The 25,536-nt window shown below is 35.4% G+C and overlaps 1 protein-coding gene across 1 annotated transcript; it reads left to right on the top strand.

The window, feature by feature from the left end:
* Positions 1–3,213: 3,213 nt before the first annotated feature.
* LOC121382895 lies at positions 3,214–22,557 on the top strand. The gene is made up of 17 exons (XM_041512577.1): positions 3,214–3,460; positions 5,179–5,332; positions 6,497–6,716; positions 7,419–8,245; positions 8,809–8,926; positions 9,364–9,564; positions 9,927–9,963; positions 10,286–10,552; positions 12,146–12,205; positions 13,337–13,539; positions 15,985–16,183; positions 17,505–17,624; positions 18,015–18,169; positions 18,688–18,807; positions 19,970–20,084; positions 20,615–20,708; positions 21,581–22,557. The coding sequence occupies exons 1-17, from the start codon at positions 3,214–3,216 to the stop codon at positions 21,717–21,719; spliced, it is 3,276 nt and encodes a 1,091-aa protein (XP_041368511.1). The 3' UTR covers positions 21,720–22,557.
* The last annotated feature ends 2,979 nt before the right edge of the window (positions 22,558–25,536 follow it).

Below are 25,536 nucleotides of genomic sequence, written 5' to 3'. Positions count from 1 at the left end.
GTCGTAAATTACTGTGAAAATTTACAATAGGTACGAGGCAGTTGTAAGCCACTAACGTAGCTGTCAAATGGCAGTTAGATGATGATTTGATAATTTTCTAAGAAGGATACTAACAGTAAAAATGGATCTAATATATACCAAATACCTTTTATGAAACTCTGTGATCGATGAAAAACAGTCTAGGTCTAACGACCTTCACACAAAAATAAGGGAGATAACTCTCATGTCTTATGCATTTGGCAATTATCGCTTACCGAATAAATTGACAAAGTTACTTCATGGTTGTCCCATACCAATGAATACATCTAACATGTTCCGAAAAGTCGGTAAACATTTTTTTTTTTTAACTAATTCGCACTTCTTTGCAAAAATTCTATTAATAATTAAAGGGGCACTTACGACTACCGTAAGGTTGCTTTGTGGAACAGCTGTAAAGTTTACGGTGCCAGTTGTAAAACTCACCTTAAATCACTACAATCAACCTTAGCTACAATTCGTTCGTGGAACGGAACCCTGGTCTTGACCGTGATATAGGGTTCCCACCACATCTGTAGGAGCACTGCCATAGTGCGGGCGCGCCAGTACAAGCTCAAAATACGTTTCTAACGTTTCCGAGAACAATGGAACATCTGAATACACAGAATAATATTTCAAGCAGGTTAGTTCAGGTCATAGGTTTTAACGTGCATATTCGGAACAAACTGTTGTAACGCACCCCTGTCATGGGCGCAGGTGTCGACGTTCGCCGACTCCTCCGTCCAGGTGGAGAATTGTAAATATTTAACAGAAATATTATAAAATATTTAGTGTGAGAACTCCTTGAAGTATTCCCAGCGAATTCATCCGAGCATACAACAATTAAGCGAATGTTGTTTTACTACACATATAAAATATAGAACATTTTGTTCATTCCAAAACACCCCATTTTCATGTTTGATGCCAAATTGAATTATTTACACGCAAACACTTAAATGTGTACAACACCAATAATCCACTTTTGGTAAGACCACTCTGTGCGAACCATGTTTTTGGCGCTTACTCTAAAACGTCAACGGATGTTCTTCAATGTGTTTATTGTACGCATATTAATGTATTACATATATTGTTATTATGTTCTAGTTAGATGTGTTTATTGTACGCATATTAATGTATTACATATATTGTTATTATGTTCTAGTTAGATGTGTTTATTGTCAGTTCTCGTCATTTATTATGTCACCAAAAATTGTCTTTTTTTAACTCAACTAGCTGTCCATGTAGTTAGTCAGCAAACTTAGAAAAATAAAAGATACATGTATCACGAGAAAGTCCAATATTATTGTGCCACAATTCTTACTCACCCACCCCAACCCCACCCACCCCAACACCACCCTCGTGCTATTTTACGTTGCTTACGGCCTGGCTCTTACTTTTTTTTAGCAAAATACTACAGTTTAGTTTTAGTTTAGAGTAGAATTCTTTGAAATAAAATATTGCCATCACTGTTTCAGCTATCTGTAATCCATCGTGCAAAAACGGAGGAGTCTGTGACAGACCTGGTCATTGTGATTGTCCGTCTGGCTATGACGGATACAGATGTGATGGACGTGAGTATCTACACCAGAATCTACTAATGAAGTTAGACAAAACATAAATATTTTCAACAGTAAATGCTAGTATCTGACCGCATGACTTGACATGACAATAACATCACTGCATGTGTTCGTTAAATAGAAATGTCTTTACTTGAAATGTTTTGATTTGTTTTGTGTTTTTAACTCGTGGAAGATGGTATATATTGCTGAAGGCAGGTTTTGTATCTTCAATAACGTTTCATATTTAATGTGTTGAGTGCGCCGTTAAATAAAACGTTTTCTTCTTTCTTTTAATTTTCTTTTCATGGCTAATTTTTTATTTACTTATCTGAAGCGAAAACAAGTATTTCCAAACGTGCATTATAGGCATTATGATTTATAAATTTGTTTGCGTATTTATGCGAGTTATGTATATCTATATATCTATATCTATATCTATATCTATATCTATATATATATATATACAGTCAAACTTCGGTATCTCGATGTTGAAGGGACCGAACCACCAAGCTCGAGATATCCGTGGCTCGAGATAAACATAATAGTCGATGATACAAATTATGCCAAACGTATGTGTTTGCAAACTTAACAACAGTCAACGATAGTCAGGGGCGATTCGAATATGAACCATTTTGTCTATATTTTCACTGGACATTTTGTGAATAGCCTGATATTGCATTTTTCGTTCGAACATTTTGGATTTGGAGGGACGAGCGCACCTCAACATCTATCCCCAGCATTGTTGCTTCACGTCATAATGATGTCAAATTTCAGGGACATGTTCACACCTGACAGCATGTTACCCTGGTATGTGTCAACGAAACCCGGACGGAACATCCACCACGTGTACCTGTGAGGGTGGATTTGGAGGTCCTAAATGTCATGATAGTGAGTTGAATCAAGCGTAGTGAGCTATGAATAATCTAAACCCCTCCAATATATATTTATATCTAGATACAAGTGTTTATTTGGAAATAGTTTTCAATAGTTTTATTATTTTTATTTTTGATAATATTATTCACTTCGGAATTGTCTTTTGTATTTTAGTGGCATGTTATATAATTTTGTTGTGTTTTTTTTTTTTATGTTAAGACGTAAACTTATCTTCAATTCATTCTAAAGATCTCATTCCAAATGTTTGAAAACTGCAGAACTATTCAAGTATATGTTCAGAATGGAATGAATGAATGAATGAATGAATGTTTAACATCCCATCGCGACAAATGCATCGGCTATTGGGTGTCAAACTATCGTATATGCAAACATTAGTTAATGTTCCGAATGAGGTCACCCAAAACACTGAACCCTTAACAAAGTTGTGTAAATTAACTAGTCCTTTTTATTACTGATATTGGTAGTAGTTGTGGTAGTAGTAGTAGTAGTTGTTGTTGTAGTAGTAGAAGACGTAATAGTAGTAGTAGTAGTATCACCACAACCACTACCACTATTACTATTGCTGCTGCTGCTACCATAACCACCACTACACCACCACTGCTACTAGTAATAACACTAGTACTACTAATAGATATATATTATTATTATTGTTGTTATTGTTGTTATTATTGTTGTTATTATGTTTATTATTACTATGATAGTGGGGTCCAAATTAGCACCTGATGTCAACGCTATTCAGGCAAGAATGTCATACTGGATGAGACGGATAGCTAATCCGTGGGAACAATACGCCCTCTTGGTAGACTCGACCAATCAAAAAGACACTGATTTCATATGGACCAATCGCTATCGGTTCAACTGGCTCAACGTGACAGCTGTCAGTCAATATATGGGAGAAGATCCCCCGCCTAAACCCGACTGGATAAAAGAAGTCGCGTTTGGCATAACAGAAGCAGACGTCAATATTTTACTGATCAAACAGTCCTTTCAAGGTAATATTTCTCTTGGTGAACATTACTTTCGTTTACCTTGGCATTTAATTTTAATCCTTAACATCCACACTGCCCTGGTTTTAACTTCAGCCACACATCTGGGCTGTCCGTCCAGAACAGAATTTAATGTTTAAGTGTCAGTCGATAGCAAGAGAGTACTCAGAGTAGTGGGCTTAAATCTCCCCAGAATGGCAATTGTGGTTGTAGCTGATATGACACAGTAGAGTACAATACAAAACAATACAATACATTATAATCCAATACAATCTTTATTGCGACCTTTTTTTGTATACAGTGAAAAAAATACTACTTTTAATTATATATGTGCTTGCAATTTAAATACAGCATGCTAGTCGTAACTATAAGTAATTTCGTGCTTTGGATATAAGGGTCGAAGTTATTGCAATTTATGTGCAAACAAAAGTACATGCCTTATGTTGGATTCAGACACAAGCTTTCGACTGGAAGACGTTAGCTGCCTGTCGTAAAACAGCATTATATGGCGTGACAGATTTTAGACAGTTGAGCATATATTATGGTTTACTCTGTGTGCGTGCGTGCGTGCGTGCGTGCGTACACACATACAAACAAACACACATATTTGACAGTATTGCATTCCTTTAGTATATTTTGCAGTATAAATATATAATATCTTGACTGCGCTCACACAGTTGGAAAACAATATACGACTGCTATTTTTAAATGTTGCTTTCATACCCTTAATTATTCCATGCGCTATCACACTATATATCACGGGGGGGGGGGGGGGGGGGATTGCCCCTCAACCATTATATAAAGTATGTACTATCCTACTGGTGAGAAAGTGCATAAAAAAGATCTCTTGCTAATCGAAAAAATGTAACAGGATTCCTTTGAAGACTATCTGTCAGAATTACCAAAATTAATGTTTGACGCTGATGATTAATTAATTAAAATTAAATTTTGCTTTATGCAACGACACCAGGGTGTTTGTTGTTGGGGGCAGGGGGTGGGGTTTTTTTTTTTTTTTTTTTTTTTTTTTTTTTTTTTTTTTTTTTTTTTTTTGGGGGGGGGGGGGGGGATAATTTTTATCCACCCGTTTGTAAAAAGTGTTGTATGTGTTTAAAACTAAAAAATATGTTTTTGTACGAGTTTTAACATTATTCATGTGGAGTTACCTGCCATCGGTTCCTATCACAGACGTGCTGTCAAATTAAAGGGACAGACCCTAGTTTCAACCGTGAAAATTAACACTAAGTTTGGCTAATCTACAAACCTGTAACACATTTGGATAAAGTTACAGTTGGGTGAAACATGGGTCTATGACTTTGAAATGGTGAAATACCCTCTAAAAACTCGACTTCTCAGACGCATGTGCGTTTTTAAAAATATGAGAAATGCATTTTGCGATATTAAAAACACCAGGATGACCAAACACACTTCGAATGTACGGATTGATAATCTAAACCAAAACATCGAAGTGAAGTATGATTTCAGTTACCAAAAACGGTTATAATAGTAAAAAAAATATGTGTTAGTGTTTAAAAACTAGGGTATGTCCCTTTAATAAACACAAATTTCGTCTTTTTGTCTCTCTTATTTCGACTATATAAGTATGTTTTACAGACAGAGCCTAGGAGGGTGAATATCTCATATATTGGTATTTTACAAGCTCAATGAAAACAACTGTATATTTGAATGAATGACATGAAATTGTCGATTATGTGGCATCGTTTCAGACCCTAACAAGACATTTGTCAGCAAAAATGAAACCTTCAAGTGTAATCGGACCTTTACATCTTTGAATTTTGGTCCGAGATCACCTGCCCCGGATGTCGTAAACTGCAGTATCAGTCTTCCAAACTTTGACAGGCAGCTGGAAAACGGCGACAGGTACTTGTATATTATTTATATTTTTCATTTGAAAGATAATCTTAACTGGTTACATTATTATTATTTTTATTTAATGTATCTTCACTGCCATCACATTTGACCTAACACGATTGTAGTATGTACAGTGGGATGTGGATATAGTTAGTTACAAAATGTTAAAATGGCCAAAAATATGCTGTTTTGTCATATAATTGAGATGCATAGTTTCTAACGGACACAAATACGTTCAAGTTACATATATTTTCATATTGTTTGTTTATTATGTAAATAGTATGACCTATCTAGAACTGGTATAACAGATAGACACTTCAAACGTCTGATATACGGCAGTACGATACAATCACTATTTGATAGATGTAGAATTGCTGCATAATGACTGGTATTTTCAATGGTAATTAAAGACTGTTTAATCTATTAATTGCAGTTTTATCACATAATTTAGACATCCATAATGTTAATTCTTCCAAACCCAATTAACATTAGATATTTTTATGATATCATTGAACAATTATTGTGAATTAAACCCGGTACCAGCTCCCACCCAGAGCGAGTTTTAACGACTCAATGGGTAGGTTTAAGTCCACTACACCCTCTTCTCTCACACTAACAACTAACCCACTGTCCTGGACAGACCGCCTAGATAGCTGAGGTGTGTGTCCAGGACAGTGTAATTGAACCTTAATTGGATATAAGCACGAACATCGGTTGAAAATAATTAATTAAATGAATTACAGACACAACCTAATATTTGAATTTGTTTGTTTTATTGTGTAGAATGGTTTTCTTGGATAAACTAATAATAACTTTCTATTACTCTTCAAAACAACTTATTTCTTCTTATTTAGTTGAGGGCGCGGGATTTAGCTCAGTCGGTTGAGTGCTCGCTCGAAGTGCTTGCGTCGCAGGATCAAACCACCTTGGTGGATCCATTCAGCTGATTGGGCTCTTTCTCATTCCAACCAGTGCACCACAACTGGACAAGACCGTGGTATATGTTTTCCTGTCTGTGGGAAAGTGCATATAAAAATCCCTTGCTGCATTAGAAAAAATATAGCGGGTTTCCTCTAATGATTACGAGTCAGATTTACCAAATGTTTGATATCCAATAGTGTATGATTAATAATTACTTGAATGATGTTATTAACAGAGCACTGCTGTTTTCAGACTGACCATGACCTTCATGACAAAGAGTGGTGGCTATCGTGAGGTGGTGGATGTAGAACGTCCCGATGTTCCGTACCAGACACACGATTTTCGGGGACAAACGACGACTAAGGCTGTCGAGTTCCGGTTTGATACGGCTAAACCGAATCATTGCAAACTCAAAAACCCGTCCTGTGCAGACAACATATTTAGCGTTGATAATGACATCCATGTAACACAGGTAAGTTGTATTTGCAGTACAGAAAAGAGCATAAGGGTTCATTATAATAGCGTTGGGGGGGGGGGGGATTTAGTTCAGTCGGTTGAGTGCTCGCCTCAGGTGATTGCGTCGCAGGATCAAACCACCTCAGTGGATCCATTCAGCTGATTGTGGGTTTTTTCTTTCCAATCAGTACACCACAACTGGTCCAATGCCGTGGTATGTGCTTTCCTGTCTGTGGGAAAGTGCATATAAAAGATCCCCTGCTGCTAGTGGAAACATGTGGCGTGTTTCCTTTGATGACTACGAGTCAGAATTACCAAATGTTTGACATCCAATATCTGATGGTTAATTAATCAATGTGCTCTAGTGGTGACGTTAAACAAAACAAACTTTACCTTTAAAACCTATTTGATATATCTCCATAGGATTATATTCATGTGGCTGGGACTCCATACCACATATGAAAACCATCCATTAAAAATTACAATTAAAACAAACTGTAACGAAATTATAAATGGCAATGCCCTTTCCCAGGCATTCATGGGGATGGGACTTTGCGAGAATCTTTTATATGCACTTTCTCTTCAGGTCAATTCATACAATGACCTTTGGTAAACCATTTGTGTGGTTCTGGATGCCGAGGGGCTTCGATTATATTAACCAAGCATCTTAACCTCGATTATAACAGAAACACAACTAGAATATTCCAATTTTTTGCAGACTCCAATTGTCTTGAACTGGAATGGCTGGACTGACTCTCTGTCTGGTATGTTCCGCTACGCATGGGAAGTTTTCAAATTGGTGCCAGACATTAGCGGTAGACTGCACGAGCAATATCCACTAAAACCCTTGAAGATTGAGGAAGTGATGCACGCAAATCTTAGTAGCGTGACGCCGTCTTACCAACCGACAGAAGTTGGGATGTATTCTTTTATTCTGGAAACTTCAGATTTGGCAAACAACTCTCGCTTTATAAGACGCTTATGTCTGTATGACCCATCGTCAGAAATCATACTTAATTCTGAGGCGCTGGAAGTATCTTCAGCTAGAGGATTCGGCAACGATGTCTGGACATCTAACATATCCAATCCTCTGATCGTTAGCTGGAAGGATCATTTCATTAACAGGATTCATGAAGACAACAAGCTTCTTAACCTCGTGAAAGTCTACCCACAGCAATTGGAAGATGGCTTGAAGAGAATTGAAGACGACGACAATTACGGTACACGGAAAGTGACAGCCATCGACAACAGCCGAGGCATCGTTAAGTTCGAGGTTGTCCATGCGAAGGACAGCAATGGAGGAAGAGGACAACTAGAGCCGACGACTGGATGGAGAAATTTATCTTATTCAACTCTGAGTACATCTGTAACTCCCAATAATCCAAGCAAAGGAGACACTGTCACTATCTGGGTTCGAGCTATGGACATCACAGGTCGAAGGAAGACTGATAAGATCAAAGTTCATTTTGATGATACAGTACCAAGTGCATTGGAACAGGTTAACTTTAAAAGAAATATTCTCGGAAATTACTCATTTGGATCTCGGTAAGTCAATAGTTTACTTTTAATTTTACATGTCCATGTTCACAGGTATGTAAGTGAAATCTATATTCGTAACCATATAATATTTTCTGTATAATATCAGGATAACCACTATGGGCCACAAACATGTATTAACCAGTAACGCTACACTGGATATATTACAATATAATCAGCAATATGAAAGGTATGTCTTCTAAAAATTATTATTCTCTCTCTACGAAAAATATAGTATATTTAATATTGATTTTAATGAATACATTAAGTGTGTCTACTTGTGGCTTTAAAACCATTACGATCTTCGTGTGTGTATCTGAACACTTTTAAAAGTTATAAATATTTACCCGCATTTGTAAACATACTGAAACTATTTACATCCGAGAAATATCATATGATCTACGAACTACTCGTAGCGGAGAATGCCGGTCCTGAATCCGCATACTATAAATATAAATGTTGCCAAATTCATAACTGTCATAACTAATTCAGGTCTTTAGTCAGAGGTTCAATTGGCTGTGTGTGCATATCTAACATTTTGTGGATATATGTAACTTGTTTTCTTAAAACAGAGCTTTACTGACTGTATTTGACATGGAAAGCGGTATTTATCGAATGAACATGACGGTTGTACGATTGAAATCAGCTTCTGATATGATGGCTTATTCATACAGTATTCCGACTATACCTGTAAGTATTCGTTTGTTTTAAAACAAAAACCCATAGTGATAGATAAAATTGGGGTTGGGTGAGTGGATCATCAATATGAATGAACGACACGAATCGTATGGATATGAAGTTACATTGCAGTGGCGGATCCAGAAAATCCAAAATGAATAAAAAGAGCAAAACGTAGCGGGGGCGCCACCCCCACACTCACCTTCCCAGATCCGGCGGATCTAGGGGGGGGGGGGGGGCAGGGACTCGCCCACCTAAACGACAGTTATAATTTATGGATAATTAATTTTCTTTTTTTTTACAGTTACATCTCCCCCAAAGTTCCTTTGGCATTCCGCCTCAAGTCATTGCCCCCCCCTCCCCCCACAAAATGGATTTTCTAGATCCGCCACTGTCAGCATTGTGTTGCTAGCTACACGATAAACATCGATTGACGTTGTGTTTTGTAGAAATCAGAATGCAAGGATGTGTTACAAGACAACTGTTTTTGCACAAATAACCAACCTGACTTGTGTCAGAAGAAAACCCAAGTTCTGGATATCAATAACTGCTGGCTGATGGTTCCAAGAGATGGACTCGAATCCGAGACAGTTGAATTGAGATTTGAGATTTTTAATTATGCCTTACTGTCTATCGTTCGAACTGTCAGAGTAAGTATATTATAATTTTAATTTGCTTTTAAAATGAAAACATAAAATCATAGTTTATAGATAGTATCTGCATTAAAAATAATACATATCAGTTTCTGTGTTTGTGCGGATATCCTATGTTTTGTTGTCCGTTTTGGTGAATGGGTAGTCATTATGATTGTTAATAATTAACAATTGCTTGCCGTAACTCCAAACTAATCCCAAAACATATACACGGTAAAGTGTCATTCTACTTTCGAGAACGCTATGCCAAACTATTTAACAAGTGTACTTAATGTTAGATTATTTAATTTGTTGTTAATGGTTAAAAGGAGTAGCATTCTTTTCATCCAAAATCATAATATATATTTGTACTTTTACAGGTTTCTGATTTGTTGACACTGAATGGTACAGACGCCTGTAAGTATTTAAAACTAAACAAATAATAGAAAAACTAAAGAAGACACACACACAATATATAAATAAATGGATCTAGCGATCGATGGACTAATCAGATAGGATTAGAATTGAACTAGAAAAACTAGAAAAACTAGATTAGGTTAGACGAGATAAATCTCTACATATATGTGTGTTGCTGAATACAGAACGTTAAAACCAGCAATATTTCAAAATATATACATCGTCAGTAATATTTCTGATATGACTAGACATGGTTATTTAATATTTCGGTTTGTAGTAGTTTACACAACTGCACTGTTAATAATCTGACTGATGATTACAGTCCTGGGTCCCATGAATGTTCGTAACGAGCGAGTCACCCAGACTGGAGCTAGGATCACGTGGGACCACTCCCCCGCATGTTACGAACGGACAGAAATGTGGATCAACTACAAGAACAAAGATAGCAAGTTGATCAAGAAGAAGTTACACAAAGACGCTGTGTATGAAGATATGACTGGACTCGAACCTGGTACCAACTACACCATGCAACTGATATCTCAATATGGTGATATCATGAGTGAACCAGTTAACTTTATCCTCGTAACTCGTAAGTAAACCTTTTTTTGTAACAAGCCTCGGCTCAAGGACTAGGCTCGTATTTCGTTTGAACCGGTAATATATTATATTTGAAGTAGCAACAATACACCACATGGTGTCATGTATTACATACACATTATACATACTCAATGTTTCAAAACTGCGCAGAACTCACTTTCTAACCTGATAACCTGATTACACCTAGCAATGCCAAGGTTATCATGCTTATCACGGAGGTGTTACCAGGCAGTGACATAATAATATTTCGAACTATCGGGTCACAGGAAGCATAGTTGCATGATACTTGTTTATTAAAGAGTCAAATGGTGGCATGCTGACATAGCATATATCGTTATTAGGCTATATAGGGTTAGTAGACCCAGACATATACATCACTCTATTACATATATCGTTATTAGGCTATATAGGGTTAGTAGACCCAGACATATACATCACTCTATTACATATATCGTTATTAGGCTATATAGGGTTAGTAGACCCAGACATATACATCACTCTATAACATATATCGTTATTAGGCTATATAGGGTTAGTAGACCCAGACATATACATCACTCTATTACATATATCGTTATTAGGCTATATAGGGTTAGTAGACCCAGACATATACATCACTCTATAACATATATCGTTATTAGGCTATATAGGGTTAGTAGACCCAGACATATACATCACTCTATTACATATATCGTTATTAGGCTATATAGGGTTAGTAGACCCAGACATATACATCACTCTATTACATATATCGTTATTAGGCTATATAGGGTTAGTAGACCCAGACATATACATCACTCTATACCATATATCGTTATTAGGCTATATAGGGTTAGTAGACCCAGACATATACATCACTCTATTACATATATCTAAAATAAAAACATTTCTTAATACGTCACAAATAAACATAAAATAAAGTAAAATAACAATGTCATATTATTATCACTGCTGCTATTAATAATTATAATATTATTAACATCAACAATAATAAAACTAAAAATAATGACAATAATAATATTATGATAATAATGCCACAATTGTATCAGAATTGTAGCCTCTACGTCCAGTGATGTTGGGTTCAGTATAACAGCTGTACCGTATAAGCTCCATCGTGCGTTTGGGGGCTGGACTTAGCCCAGTGGTAAAGCGTTCGCTTGATGCGCGGTCAGTCTAGGATCGATCCCCGTTGGTGGACCCATTGGGCTATTTCTCGTTCTAGCCAGTGCTCCACAAGGCCGTGGTATGTACTATCCTGTCTGTGGAATAGTGCATATAAAAGATCCCTTGCTGCTAATCGAAAAGAGTAGCCCATGAAGTGGCGACAGCGGGTTTCCTCTCTCAGTATCTGTGTGGTCCTTAACCATATGTCAGACGCCATATAACCATAAATAAAATGTGTTGAGTGCGTCGTTAAATAAAATACTTCCTTCCATCGTGCGTTTGATACCACTATTGTTTAGGTGACAGTGTTATTTCAGTGTCATAACTATAGGTAATCGCATACTATATGTTTGCCTTGATCCATGTTACATTGAGGGTAAACATAATTATTATTTGTTTGGGTTATTTTTTCAATTTCTAGAGCCTGGCCCACCAGAATCTAGCGGACTAAGTGGCGGATCAGTTGCTGGTATCACTATTGGTAAGATGAACACGTGCAGACATTTCGCATTGTTAAACTAGGTACACGAATCCGCCCACAAATGGAAACTTATTTTCAATAAATCTGGGAAATAGCATTTAACTTTCCGCAAGCTGTCTACATTTGCATGCTGTATCCGTCCTCTTTCTATGCTTATAGTATGATATTTATGAGGTAGGGAACGCAAGGAATTTACGACGAAATGTTTTCAGTGTTGGGTACGTCGAATGGAGATTTGGCAAAATAGTAAATGATTCCATGGATCTTTATCTAGTGCCTCGTCTATAGATGGACAGCTACTCCCGAGGAGATCATTTACTAGACAAATTTACTAGAGGAATGCCACTACCAGGCTAGTTTACTAAATCAAAACTTACATAGCAGAGTTCATTGGAATAAATAAAGCTGTGATGACATGCCCCACTCATGTATGTAATATACCATAACACATGTTAGGTAAACCAATCACGCATATAATCATAGCGAGCACTTTACACACATCCGTCAGTAAAAAACTGAAAAGAAGGATATCTTCCCAAACAATTTACTTAAAAATAAAACCGTTTCAAGTCAAATAGTATCTATGTAATGCTCGATATTTAATACAGATATTTCAGTATGATTATTTTGCGCATTTGTACTTTTATTATATATAATTTTTGTTTTGATGTTTATTTTATTTATGACCACTGTCAATAACAATCCAGAACGCTCAGAAATATTGTATTCAAGTATACAGTAGTGGTGTGTGGTTTATTTTATTGTGCTTGTTAAATTCTTCTGGGTATTATGTTGTTGTTTTGTTTTTTGGTTATGTTTTGTTTTCGTGTATTTTCAAGGGTGTTTTAGTACAGAGTATTATCATGACAGAATAAATGTTGTACTTGAGGTGCTATATTTACAGATCGCCAACAAAGAGAAACACTCGCACGCACGCATGCACATACAATATAGCTTCGTTTTTTTAAAATCTTTGTTACAAATTTTAATATTGTCAACAGCTGCATTAGTACGTCAAAACTACAGACATCTCAATTTCGCCATTTTCCCCAATGAAATCAACATTGATGACAACAATATTCACATAGCTCTTATTGCTTTAATGTGGGGGGGGGGGGGGGGTTTCTTCAGGAATGCTACTCCTAATAGCACTTGTAATCGTGTTGGTTGGCTTTGTTCTGTGGCGCACTGGACGGCTTCCGTGGTTTACTAGGAAGCTGCCATGGCGACTACATGAGGAATATGGCGGGGCAGACCACGTAACCATCAGCAACCCTGTAGTGGACACAAAGGTGAAGAACGCCGGACCATCTCCAGCTTCTGTTGCTGTGTTTGTAAGTGGTGTTCCTTAATATAACAATACTTATAAACGTGTATAAAAACCGGTGTAAAAGGAACGCAGGTCCGTAGGAATCGAGGTCCGTAGGACCTCGGTTCCTAGGAACAGTAGTCCTATCGGACCTCCATAGCTTAGGAACCATAGTCCTACCCGGACTTTCATTCCTGGTTTATTTTTAAGTTGTTTTTATCCTAGGACTTGTATTCCTACCAGACTTAAATTCCTTCTACAGCAGTGACAGAAATACTAGTCCGGCAAATTAGATGTCCGTTTATTATACTCTGCAATTTGCACAAGCTGCCAGAAAGACACTAGAAAAAAAGTGAGGTTTTGGCAGCCTTCCATCGTAGTGTGATGGATAACTGTACGAGTCTCTTAAGATTATTCTGGGTTCAAATCTCCATGTAAAAAAATATTTTTAAGTTTGAGTATCAACTTAATTTTTTTTTTTTCGTCATAGACTTGTGGATCAGACAAGTGTATTTTTGTAATCCTCTTACATTTTTGTTACAATACTGAAGTAGGACGAATATCTTGCTTTTTTTAAAGTATATAAAGCAACTACAGATATAAAGTAGGCTATATGTCCATGTGTTCAACACGAAAAAATATACCCCCCCTCCCCCTCAATATGTAGCCCAAAATTGTTTTTAAAATATATATATGAAAACTGGTAACTCCAAAAAACTAACATTTGGTGAACAATATCTATATGCACGAACATAATTTTTAATAATATGTTTTGTTAGTTTATATTTTGACGGTAAGTCACAATCTGATTAATTGTGATTTTTTAATCTTTGTCCGATCGGACTTCCATTCCTCGGAATCCTAGTCTGTGGGACCTGTATTCCTATGAATTTAAGTCTGTGGGACGTGCATTTCGAGGAATGTAAGTCCGTGGGACTTTTATTCCTGGTACTCCTAGTCCACAGGAGTTTCAATTCTAGTATTCCTAGTCCTCTGGAATTTATTTCCGATAGTTTGCTTATTACATATGTATGGGGTCAATGGACACGTTGGAGAAAAATGAGTTGGTCTAAAATCTTTACCATGCATTTCCATAATTTTACTCACAATATTAGTTGTAATCCATTTAAAAATGCAGACTGATTTGTTTGGAATCCTATTTAGCATCTTGGTAGTAATGCGAATATAAATATACGTTGTGTTCCAGATTCGGACATTTTCGTTTCATTCGGGCAATAATGATCAGCATGCCTCCCCCACCCTTCTCCCCAAAAGGGAGTCTGAATGCCTATTGCGACAAAAACGGTCAGGTGTAAAAGTGTCATGAGTAGTTAGTCTGTTTAAAAGGATCTTTGTAAATTGTGTGTGCATATATTATTATTGACAGTATGATAATTGTTCAGGGATTACTGTTTTGTTTTAGTCGGTGTAGTAGCCCATTGAGCTGCTAAAACCCACTCTTAGTCATTGATATTTCTATTAATTGATAAACATTAATGAAAACCATTTAACATATTTGTTTATCGATGGTATGGTTTGTTAGGACTAAGATATCATAGAGGCTAGAGTCTGATATGTCATATGTTAGACCAAATTATTTTTTTAAATGAGCAAACTTGACAAAGCAGGCACATGTTCAGTAAGCTATGCAGGGGAGAGGTAAAGAAATTTGCCACCCCACCCCATACCCTATGTACACGCGCCTGCAATATTATTGACAGAAAGGCACAAACTTAAAATTATATAATAACAAGATAATGTATATAACGCAAATATCACATTTTTATAGTTAAATTATTATTAATATTATTTATTATTATTATTATTATTATTATTATTATCAAATACCAATATATAATGTCTAACAGATAATTGTATTGGTATATCATATGGGCAAGTTATACCTATTTGCGAGTACTAATATGCTTCGAATTATGGTAAATGTTTATGAGTTACTTTTAAATGTTTAAACATTTATTAGTTGGAACAATACGCAGTGAATAAAGACCTTAGTTCTGCTCATGTAATAAGGTCAACAAAATATGTACAAACTCTTGCAAATTATATAAATGGAAAATATTGGAATAAATAGAAAATATTTAAATAAAGAGAGGCGCTAGTATCCTAAGTTAATTAAATAAACCAAAAAGGAAACTGTTTTTCGTTTTGTTTACATTTATAATTTAATTTGTATGTGTACGACCGGACTTAAATTTTGATTGTCCAGAAATGCAAGTCCGGCCCGGACTTGATATCCTGGCAGTCAGACCAGTATTCCTAAGGAACATAAGTCCTAGGACTTGCATTCCTAGGTATATTAGACCTAGGACCTGCATTCCTAGGAGACCACTGTTCCTACGGACTTGCATTCCGTTTACACCGGTTTAATGTTGTCGTTTTCCATGTTATTTATCAAACGCAGTTGTATAGCACTTTGACTATAATTGATGTACGATTGTCTGCTACACAGAATAACGCCTATTCAGCGGATGATGAAATCTACCTGTATGGAAGCATGAACTTTGAAGCGCGACAACCTTGGTATATCCACCAGGACCACCTGACGCTGGTGAAACTCATCCACACAGGACGTTTTGCTCACGTCTACACAGCCACGTGGAAGGGCGCTCCTGCAGACAAAGATGAAGTCATTGCTAAGATGGCCAAAGGTTTGTGCGTGAAATGTTTGCTTTCTACATTTTCACTTCGTCTCAGTGGTAAAGCACTTGCTTGATGCGCGGTCGGTCTAGGATCAATTCCCGTCGGTGGGCCCATATGGTTATTTCTCGTTCCAGCCAGTGCTCCACGACTGGCATATCAAAGGCCGTGGTATGTGCTATCCTGTCTGTGGGATGGTGCATATAGAAAATCCCTTGCTACTAATGGTAAAATGTAGCGGGTTTCCTCTCAAGGATAATACGTCAAAATTACCAAATGTTTGACATCCAATAGCCGATGATCAATGTGCTCTAGTGGTGTCGTTAAACAAAGCAAACTTTTTATCTTTGACCCCATTGTTTACAGACAGAATTCTAGTTTACGTTGGGAATACTATATGATACATTTGCATAATTGTTATTTAGTTTAGGCATAGTTAAACTGGGTTAATGGTCAAATAAAATGTTATTATAGTTTTGTTAAGGTTTCTCGAATTGCCTTTGACTTTTTAATTGTTTAATGGGTGACTTTTAAATTTGTTCACAAAGTGAGCCTTTCAACTGAATATTTGGACGAATTGTTTAACACAGTTTTCAGCTACTAAGGAAAGTGTGATAATTATGTAATATGAAGTTATATTTATGAGATATGTTACAAAATGTTAAAGAAATATATTTTTGGACTAAAACATCCTTCCTACGTTTTGAATCTGGACGACAAAACCGTTATCCGTGATCAAGGCCATATATCTGCACAATGCAGAGTCGAAATAGTGTTTGATTTCATGATGCTCTATCTAGTGACTCGTCTGTAGGAGAAAACCTGTCAACCAATTGCTTCATTGATTGTTTCAGCATCCAGCATATGAACTTCGAGCCATCGAGGCGTGGTCATTCTAGTTTAAGCTACAAAACCTGAAATCCAAATAGTTCACAGATACAGTTTTATTCATATTCACATAACCACCACCGGTTTTATGAACATTTTATTTTATTTTTTAAGAAATGATCGTTTTCCGATTTTGATAATAATTATGCCAAGAGTCGCTCTTCTTAAATATGATCATTCTCTTTTTTCTTCTTCTTTTTTTCTTTTTTTTTCTTCTTTTTTTTTGTTGACTGTTTAAAAATAATTCCTACTTGATTTCTTTTAAATATGTCAAGAAAATTCCAAGAGGAAAGGACGTAGTAAAATATTATATATTACGGGTTATTAATTAATATTAAGACCATATCTGCATAATGCAGAGTGGAATGAGCATGTGGCAAAATAATGGTTGATTCCATGAATCTCTGTTAAGATAAAATACTAAAAATCACCGTTGTGTTTCAGATGATCACACAGAAGATGATGTTCTAACCATTATGGCAAAGATCAACTTTCAAGCCACCCAAGTTGGGGAGCATCCAAACATCTTACGATTCTTCGGAGCTGTTGTGGACAATGATGAGTGTATGTATGCATTTCCTGTTTACACAAAACATTAATTGAATTATGTGACAGTATTACTACTTATTGTAAGGTCGACTGTACCTTTTGTGTTATGCCAGTGGTCACTGTAACCAGAAATAATGACAATAATAAACAGTTATTATTCTTTAGACAATATATATGAAATTAATAATATAATATATATGTAGTTAGATGTTGAACAGTAATGATTGTTTTTAATATCCAATTGGTCATTCTGCCATGTCATTATAACCAAGAGGATGAGTATGTAATTTGTTTGAATTTTTGCTGATATATGCTTTTTTATTTCCACTCCAGTTGTCAATATGTTAATTAATTCTAATTCTGCTTGTATCTTTGCCTCTCACCGTCTCTTTCACTATACTACAGTGGGTCCTATAATGGTTTTGGAATATTGCGAGATGGGTCAGCTTGACCAATGGTTGTCCAAACAGCAAGGAAAGACAACAGATGACACCATCGAGAAGATGCAGAGGATTTCCATGGAGATCGCTCAGGCCATGGCATATCTGACGTCACGAGGGGTAAGACATCAGTTTAATACAAGATTAATAATGAAATTGATACAGAGGATTTCCATGGAGATCGCTCAGGCCATGACATATCTGATGTCACGAGGGGTAAGATATCAGTTTAATGCAAAATTAGTAATGAAATTGATACAGAAGATTACCATGGAGATTTCCCAGGCCATGGCATATCTGACGTCACGAGGAGTAAGACATCAGTTTAATAGAAGATTAATAATGTATAGATACCGAGGATTGCCATGGAGATTTCCCAGGCCATGATATATCTGACGTCACGAGGGGTAAGATATCAGTGAAGATTAGAAACATATTAATGATATATAGGTTTCAAATGTAAAACACTATAAGTTTCTTCTTGTACTATTATCATACAATAAATTGTTTTTACAAGTATATTGGATGCTTAATTCTAGTCTAATTAAAATATTCTCATATATTAATTTCGTGATCTTCATGAACACTGTCCATAGTTCTGTCTAATTTATTAAATGTGTACATCTTACTACTTACAGATTGTCCACAAGAAGCTTGCAGCAAGAAATGTTCTTCTGACTTTCGTTCTTCAAGCGAAGGTCACAGGGTTTGGACCTCAACGTGGAGAGAACAAGGAAGAGGACGAGAACTCCAAAGGGGTAAATTGTATGCTCTATGAATTGAAGGAGGTGTGCATCCATGACGAGTGCCACTGGTGGAGCAGGATAAGCTCACCTTTAACGAACACATGATATCATCACTGTTTGGACAATGATTCATGGCTGCATGTCACCATAAATGTATTTATTCTAATGTAGTTTGACACACAATAGCCGATGTATTTTTCGTGCTTGGGTGTCGTTAAACATTCAGTCATTCATTCATTCATTATTCTAAAGAGCTCTTTCTTGTTGCATAAACTAGTCTGGGAGTGGCAGTCCTCCTTGTGGCGGTCCTGTCACGGATCTCCTCGGGTGTGCCTGTCCTATAAACGAGGCACTAGATAAAGATTCATGGAATCAACCACTATTTTGCCAAATTCCCATTCGACTCTGCATTGTGCAGAGATACAGGGGTAGCGGTTTTTCAATATTGTACGAGATGCCTGTTGGGGTGGTTGTTGTGTGAGATGTGTTTGTGTGTTAATACACTACTTGCTAGCACCAGTTAATGTTCATTAAATATGTTACCTCTGTCAGGCAAGCATGTGTCTTGTACTGCCATCGTGTTACGTGTTAACCAGCCAACTGTCCTAATTGGTCACTTTGTTATATTCCTTAAGTACATAGATCCTAGCATGTGTTCGCTATGTTTTTGATTTTAGAAATAAGAATTATGACACATATTACATACAATGTACTGTTCGAATATCGTGCAATAAATAGGATGTTAATACGGTGTGACCTTATAAACATTAAAATAATCTTTCAGATGTTAGAATCTGGGATAGGCCTCTTCCACCTGAGGGCCCAAAAGTGTAGTCTGGTAGCTGGTATGAAGTTTTGAGAACATAATCATGTGGTATAATATCAATCTATTCGACACAGTGTATACATGAACAACATATCTTACTTACAGAGAGAGCTTTTACCGTTAAAAATCGGAAAATTTTGAAAAGTAAAGCAATTTTATTTACTTATTTTCAATTATATAGCTAGGCATCATTCCTACATCCCCTCCATCATAAGAAATACATGCAAATTAGTGAATTATTCTTTTACTCTCAAATACTTGACGTCATCAGTGCTGGTTGTCAGCTATAGAGATATGTGGACTCGCAAGAAATAACAATTATGTATTGCTTTCCTTCCTTTGTTTCAGGATCGTATTCCTATCAAATGGACTGCCCCGGAATGTCTCAAGACTTTGAAAGACGCCGATGAAAAGAGTGATGTGTGGTCTTATGGCGTCGTTCTGTGGGAAATATTCACTTTGGGTCAGTCATTTGTTATATCTTGTAATATATTGCATATCTATTTTTATATAATTACAAACTTTCCGAATTTATACGATTTACTGTATTCTGATTGGCTGACGTCACTAAAAAACCAAGCGTTATCCTTCCATAAACCTCATAAAAATACGTCATCACGGAAGACCAAGATCGCTACGCTACGCGATTTTATACCATTTGTGACTTTTATACATCGATAAATTCCAAAAAAAATAGAACCAATTCTTATATAGCCACTGTAGTAGCTAACTAAATCACAAATAAAATTATTAAACAAATACAAATAAATAAATAATTTAATAATAATAATAATAATAATAATAATAATATATACATGTAAAAACACAATAGTAAATACATAAATAAAATTATGTGAAATCTTCTTATGGAATGGGTTTTCAACTAACATACATGTATGTATATATGAAACTATTTAGTGACTTACTATATTTCACTGAATATCTTTCTAGTAATTGTTCTATTTATTTAAAACCTACTTGACATTTCCACAGGACAAACTCCCTACCCGAGCATTCGAAGTCGTGACATCGCCGGCAAACTGAAGGGTGGCTACAGACTTGGACAGCCCGAGTTCTGTGAAGATATGTAAGTAGTTAGATTAATAATTTATACCATTTTGTTCTGCAGTGGTCAGGTAGTGTTCATTACAAAGTCACTAGTGTATAAATAAAGTCAAAACATTACTAGTTAATGATGAAGGATATTGGTTGTGTCCTGTGAAAGTAAGAATAGGGTATTCCACGAGACTTGGCGAGCGGCATTTCCTATTCGGTCTGAAGAGGATAAAGCTGATATCCTATATCATTACCTTTATCATGTAAGCCAAAAACTAAATTGAGGGAAAAGATAGAATAATTGATAAAATAAATAGTATGGTTGTAGGGTCAAAGGTCAACATTCCTTTGTTGATCGTAACTAGGATAAAACTAATTCCATCTTTAAAAGCTATATTTTCGGTCAGTTGCTGGCAATATAGAAATATATCTATTAATCATATCTTGCCAGTGTATGTCATAATTGCAGAAACTGGAAACAGAGATGTGGAAAAAAGTGAACATACTGTAAACACAAGATTTCCATAACGTCAAAGAACATAGATGATCTGCAAACGTTAACTTTATTTTCGATTATTTATTTATTTATTTCTGTTATACGGGTAAACAAAATATGTTTGTTTGAGGGTTTTTTATAAACATTGTTAAATTGTTAATTTGATTTCTGCCGACTGTTTGACCTGTATTATTTGCACGTGAAATCGTTCCTGATCTGGTCTGCGGTTCTTTGTAAACCAAGATTATCTGAACGTAATTCAAAATTCAAGCCTCTCATTTTCGAACTACAAACGAGAAATCGGTCTTCAGAAAACTAAATTTCAAACATTATTAAATAAAAACAGCCATACATTATATTAAAAACCAAATTACTATTTACCTTGTTTATCTTTAATCAACCTACAGCCACTACAAAATGATGCAGGACTGCTGGGCAGACAAAGCGAGAAACAGACCAACCTTCAAGAAACTGGTTGACCAGCAAGAGTCCTTATTCGGCATGCAGCCCTCATCAAACGACTTCTACTACTACGAGAAACGATAATTAACCTGGTCACTGAATGAAACTTTTGAAAATTTATAAAAAGTATATTTAAGAAGAAACATTTCGGATTTGTTATTTACATACGCGCAGCGTGCATTATGACAAGGAATTTGATTTGTATACTACTAGATACTAAACTGATTTCAGATTCAAATCTAGAAATAGATGTTTATTGCACCAAGCAGTTTCAAATACTGAACAATAATTCACTAATAATGTGCATGGAGATCATGTTAAACGTACCAACATAATGCTTTTTAGTGAGAATAAGGCAATAGTCATTTTATAATATGTTTCAAGATTTCATTATAGATATGGAGGTAATATAATTATTCAGTATCTATAAACTAACTATTGAGAAATAGTTTTACATAAACAATTTTTGAATGCTATATATCGCGTTTCAGTATATTAATCAGTACGTAATAGTAAATAAAGAGTATGCTACTGAGAATATTTAGTTTTAGTGGTAGTTTTTCACATTTTGTTCAAAGATGATTAAATTTATATGCGATTTATTGAGGTGGAAGAACTGAAAAAGCACAAAGTAAAATTATATATAAATTTCTAATTTAAGAGTAATAGTTTTCCTGAAATTACCAGTCCATGACCTGATTAACATGTTACTATTCAAATACATTATAAATAGGTGTTCAAATGTTGTTGTTCTTTTATATACAAATCGATACATTATTAAGGTGTGTCATTACTTTTTGTAAACTTGAAAGTCAGTTGGTATTTCCTGTAATGTACAAGTTGTTATAAATGTGCCGTCCGATTTTTAAAAATAAAATGAATATAGAAGGCCTATTTCGCAACATGTATTACACTATTTCTGTATTATTATTATGAAATTCCCTTTCTGTTAGTTGATCGTTTTCAACAAAGAGTTTTAACTATTTACTATTCTTATTATTGACTATATTCTTTATTATATTTGTTGTATATTTTGTATTTTGAATAAACATAATTACAAAAAAGGACGTATATGTAGTTTCATTCTGTTAAAGAATAACTAGAATAATCTATTCTTACACACCGACCCGTTAGTGACAATCTCTACTGCTATTTATGATAACACATACATGTACTAATAACACACACACACACGTTAAAACAATTTAAAGATATAGGACTGGCTGCTTCTGGGTGATGACCAGGTCGCCACTGCCATACCATCCAATGGAAAAAAGGAAGATCGAAATCGATTGCTTTGTGACATGTACATTACATCTCATGCTCATGTTTCAAATTGCATGTGTTACTCGTGTCAGTGATTCGAAATGCTGAATTTGAATACAAATCGTTGAGTAAGTCACAAATGCAGTACGTTCCAGTTTGATAGCTAGGATCACCCACGATTAATATGGGTCATGTTTATACATCAAGAAAAAATAAAAGGGCAATTCCGTGGTCAAATAAACCAATAGGTCATTTTTTGAAACTCATTCAAGTGAGACAAGTTTGGTATCATTTGAAAGGTTATTATCTCTAGTGTCAAATATTACATTAATCCTTTTTCAGTAGATGTGTTTTAGTCACTTATAATGCAACTAATGCATCAACCATGAATGCAGCAATATTTTAAGAAAAATTCTATTAACACATTTATCAGCATATTTTTTATACATAAGTGAGTCAAAATAAAATTCTTTATACAGAAATAACCCCAGACATGTCCTTTGTTAATTGACATAACATATAAAAATTTATATTTCAAGCAGACTTTTATCTATAATATTTACATATGTTACTCGTGTATACGTCCGACACCAAATTTTTTTTACAAATAATCTCCACTTCTGCAAACTGGTTGTAAAATGTTACTAACTGAGATGCAATGTTAATTTTATATAGTTGATTAAAACATATAAAACCATTACTGAATATGTAACAATTGCCATGCTACTGTGGTGCTGTTATAGTGTACGTCCGACACCATGTACGTCCGACAACATAAAGCATGTTTATTTTTTCCAATTTTGAAGCAAAGTATTGATATTTATGCAATGCCAGTGTGATTTTAGGAGACATTTTTTATAACTAGAGCCAATTATCAATATCAGTATTAATTTTTTATCCATATAAGTGGATTAAGAGGAATTTATCAAAGTGTGCAAAAGGCAGCTTCCCACCAAAAGTGTTGATTATGTTTTAAAAGGTAAAAATTATACTTGCAGCTACCTGTTCATCTCCATAACAAAATAACAAACCCAGTAATTGCATTTACTGCCAGAATTATACAAATTGAAACATTTGTAGAGGATCACAACTAACATGGTAAATGTGACGTCACATTTGAGGAAACCACTTTTACATTCATAGGCATCACTTTACTATTTTAAAATTTCTAATTAATTTTACAGAGGTTATGTGTGGAATCAATAAATATAAAGTTACTTATCACAAATAAATGCAAAAATATTAAAATATGTCTCTTGCACCTTGTTCAGGTCTTTAGTCACTGGGGGCTGCCACAGCTACAGTTACCTCCATCTTATATGCCTTTAATTTTAGAATAATGAAATTTTTCTGTGGTGCTGTCATCTCATAGTCATACATGTAGCTAGTGGCAATTTTTCTTGTGTCACTTGTCACTTGTAGGTGTACACTAGTCACAAGGTGGCCACTTTGCCCCCACCCCACCCCATGTAGTCATAGGTGGTACCTTGAATTTTTGAATGGTGTTCATCTTAATTTGCACTGAACTAGTTCAGTTTATGGCTAATATTTAAGAATTCTTTCAACAACAAAAAAACCCACATGGCCAAGAGGAGGTTCATCTCCACCCCTTGACCCCCCCCCCCCCCCCTCCTGTGATGCACCTGGTAATTGTTTTTCATTTTCTTCAAACACAAATAATAAATCCTAGCTCAAACTGTGTTCTTGGTTTTAATATCATCTTGTTTGTTAACTATAATGACTGTTTTTCGAAACATGTAAAGGTGCATTTCACACAAATATGTCCGATAACAAAAAAATGTACGTCCGACACCAAGCATGTTTATCACTGCGTGGGTGAAACATTACAGTTTGTGTGCATACATCCGACACCATGCATATTTTCCCCTGTACACCTAAAGCGACATAAGGATGGAATAAAGGTTATATATAATAATGGTGCCCTAGTTGGTTCTTACAATGTATAACAATAAAAACAGTTGTGGAACTTTTTGTACATATATGTAATGCTTGGCTGAAGTGTCTGAAATGTACGTCCGACACCACGGAATTGCCCAAAACAAATTATTATAATGAAAAATAATTGTCACACTGAACTTTCGTGGTACATAATGATAATAATATGGAGAAACAGAAAAAAAGGAGAAAATATTATGATAAAGAAATTCAACAATATTTACAATTTTCGATGCTAATATAATAATGAATGAATGAATGAATGAATGAATGAATGAATGTTTAACGACACCCCAGCACGAAAAATACATCGGCTATTGGGTGTCAAACTATGGTAATACAAATAAATAAAGTGATGATCAACATCAATACAAAAATTCAAGGTTTAAACAAAAACAGTGTAAAGAACTGTGCATAAATACAAATACAAATATCACAGAATTTTACGGATACTGAATTTTACTCTAAACTTCAATTTGTGCTGTATTGGCCATTCTCAATGAGAATGTTACACCCCTGCACCACGGTGAGGTTACAGCACGCGCAGGGGCTAATATAATAAAGTACCACATTGATTATATATACATTGTATATGTATGTATGTATGTATGTATGTATGTATTGATGTATGAATATCTATATATTGTATGTATGTCGAGGTTGACTATTACATACATAG

The sequence above is a fragment of the Gigantopelta aegis genome, chromosome 10 (genome assembly GCF_016097555.1).
Source record: "Gigantopelta aegis isolate Gae_Host chromosome 10, Gae_host_genome, whole genome shotgun sequence".
Taxonomy (NCBI): Eukaryota; Metazoa; Mollusca; class Gastropoda; order Neomphalida; family Peltospiridae; genus Gigantopelta; species Gigantopelta aegis.
The sequence above is the reverse complement of the archived record's forward strand: the minus strand, read 5'-3'. Positions and strand labels throughout refer to the sequence as shown.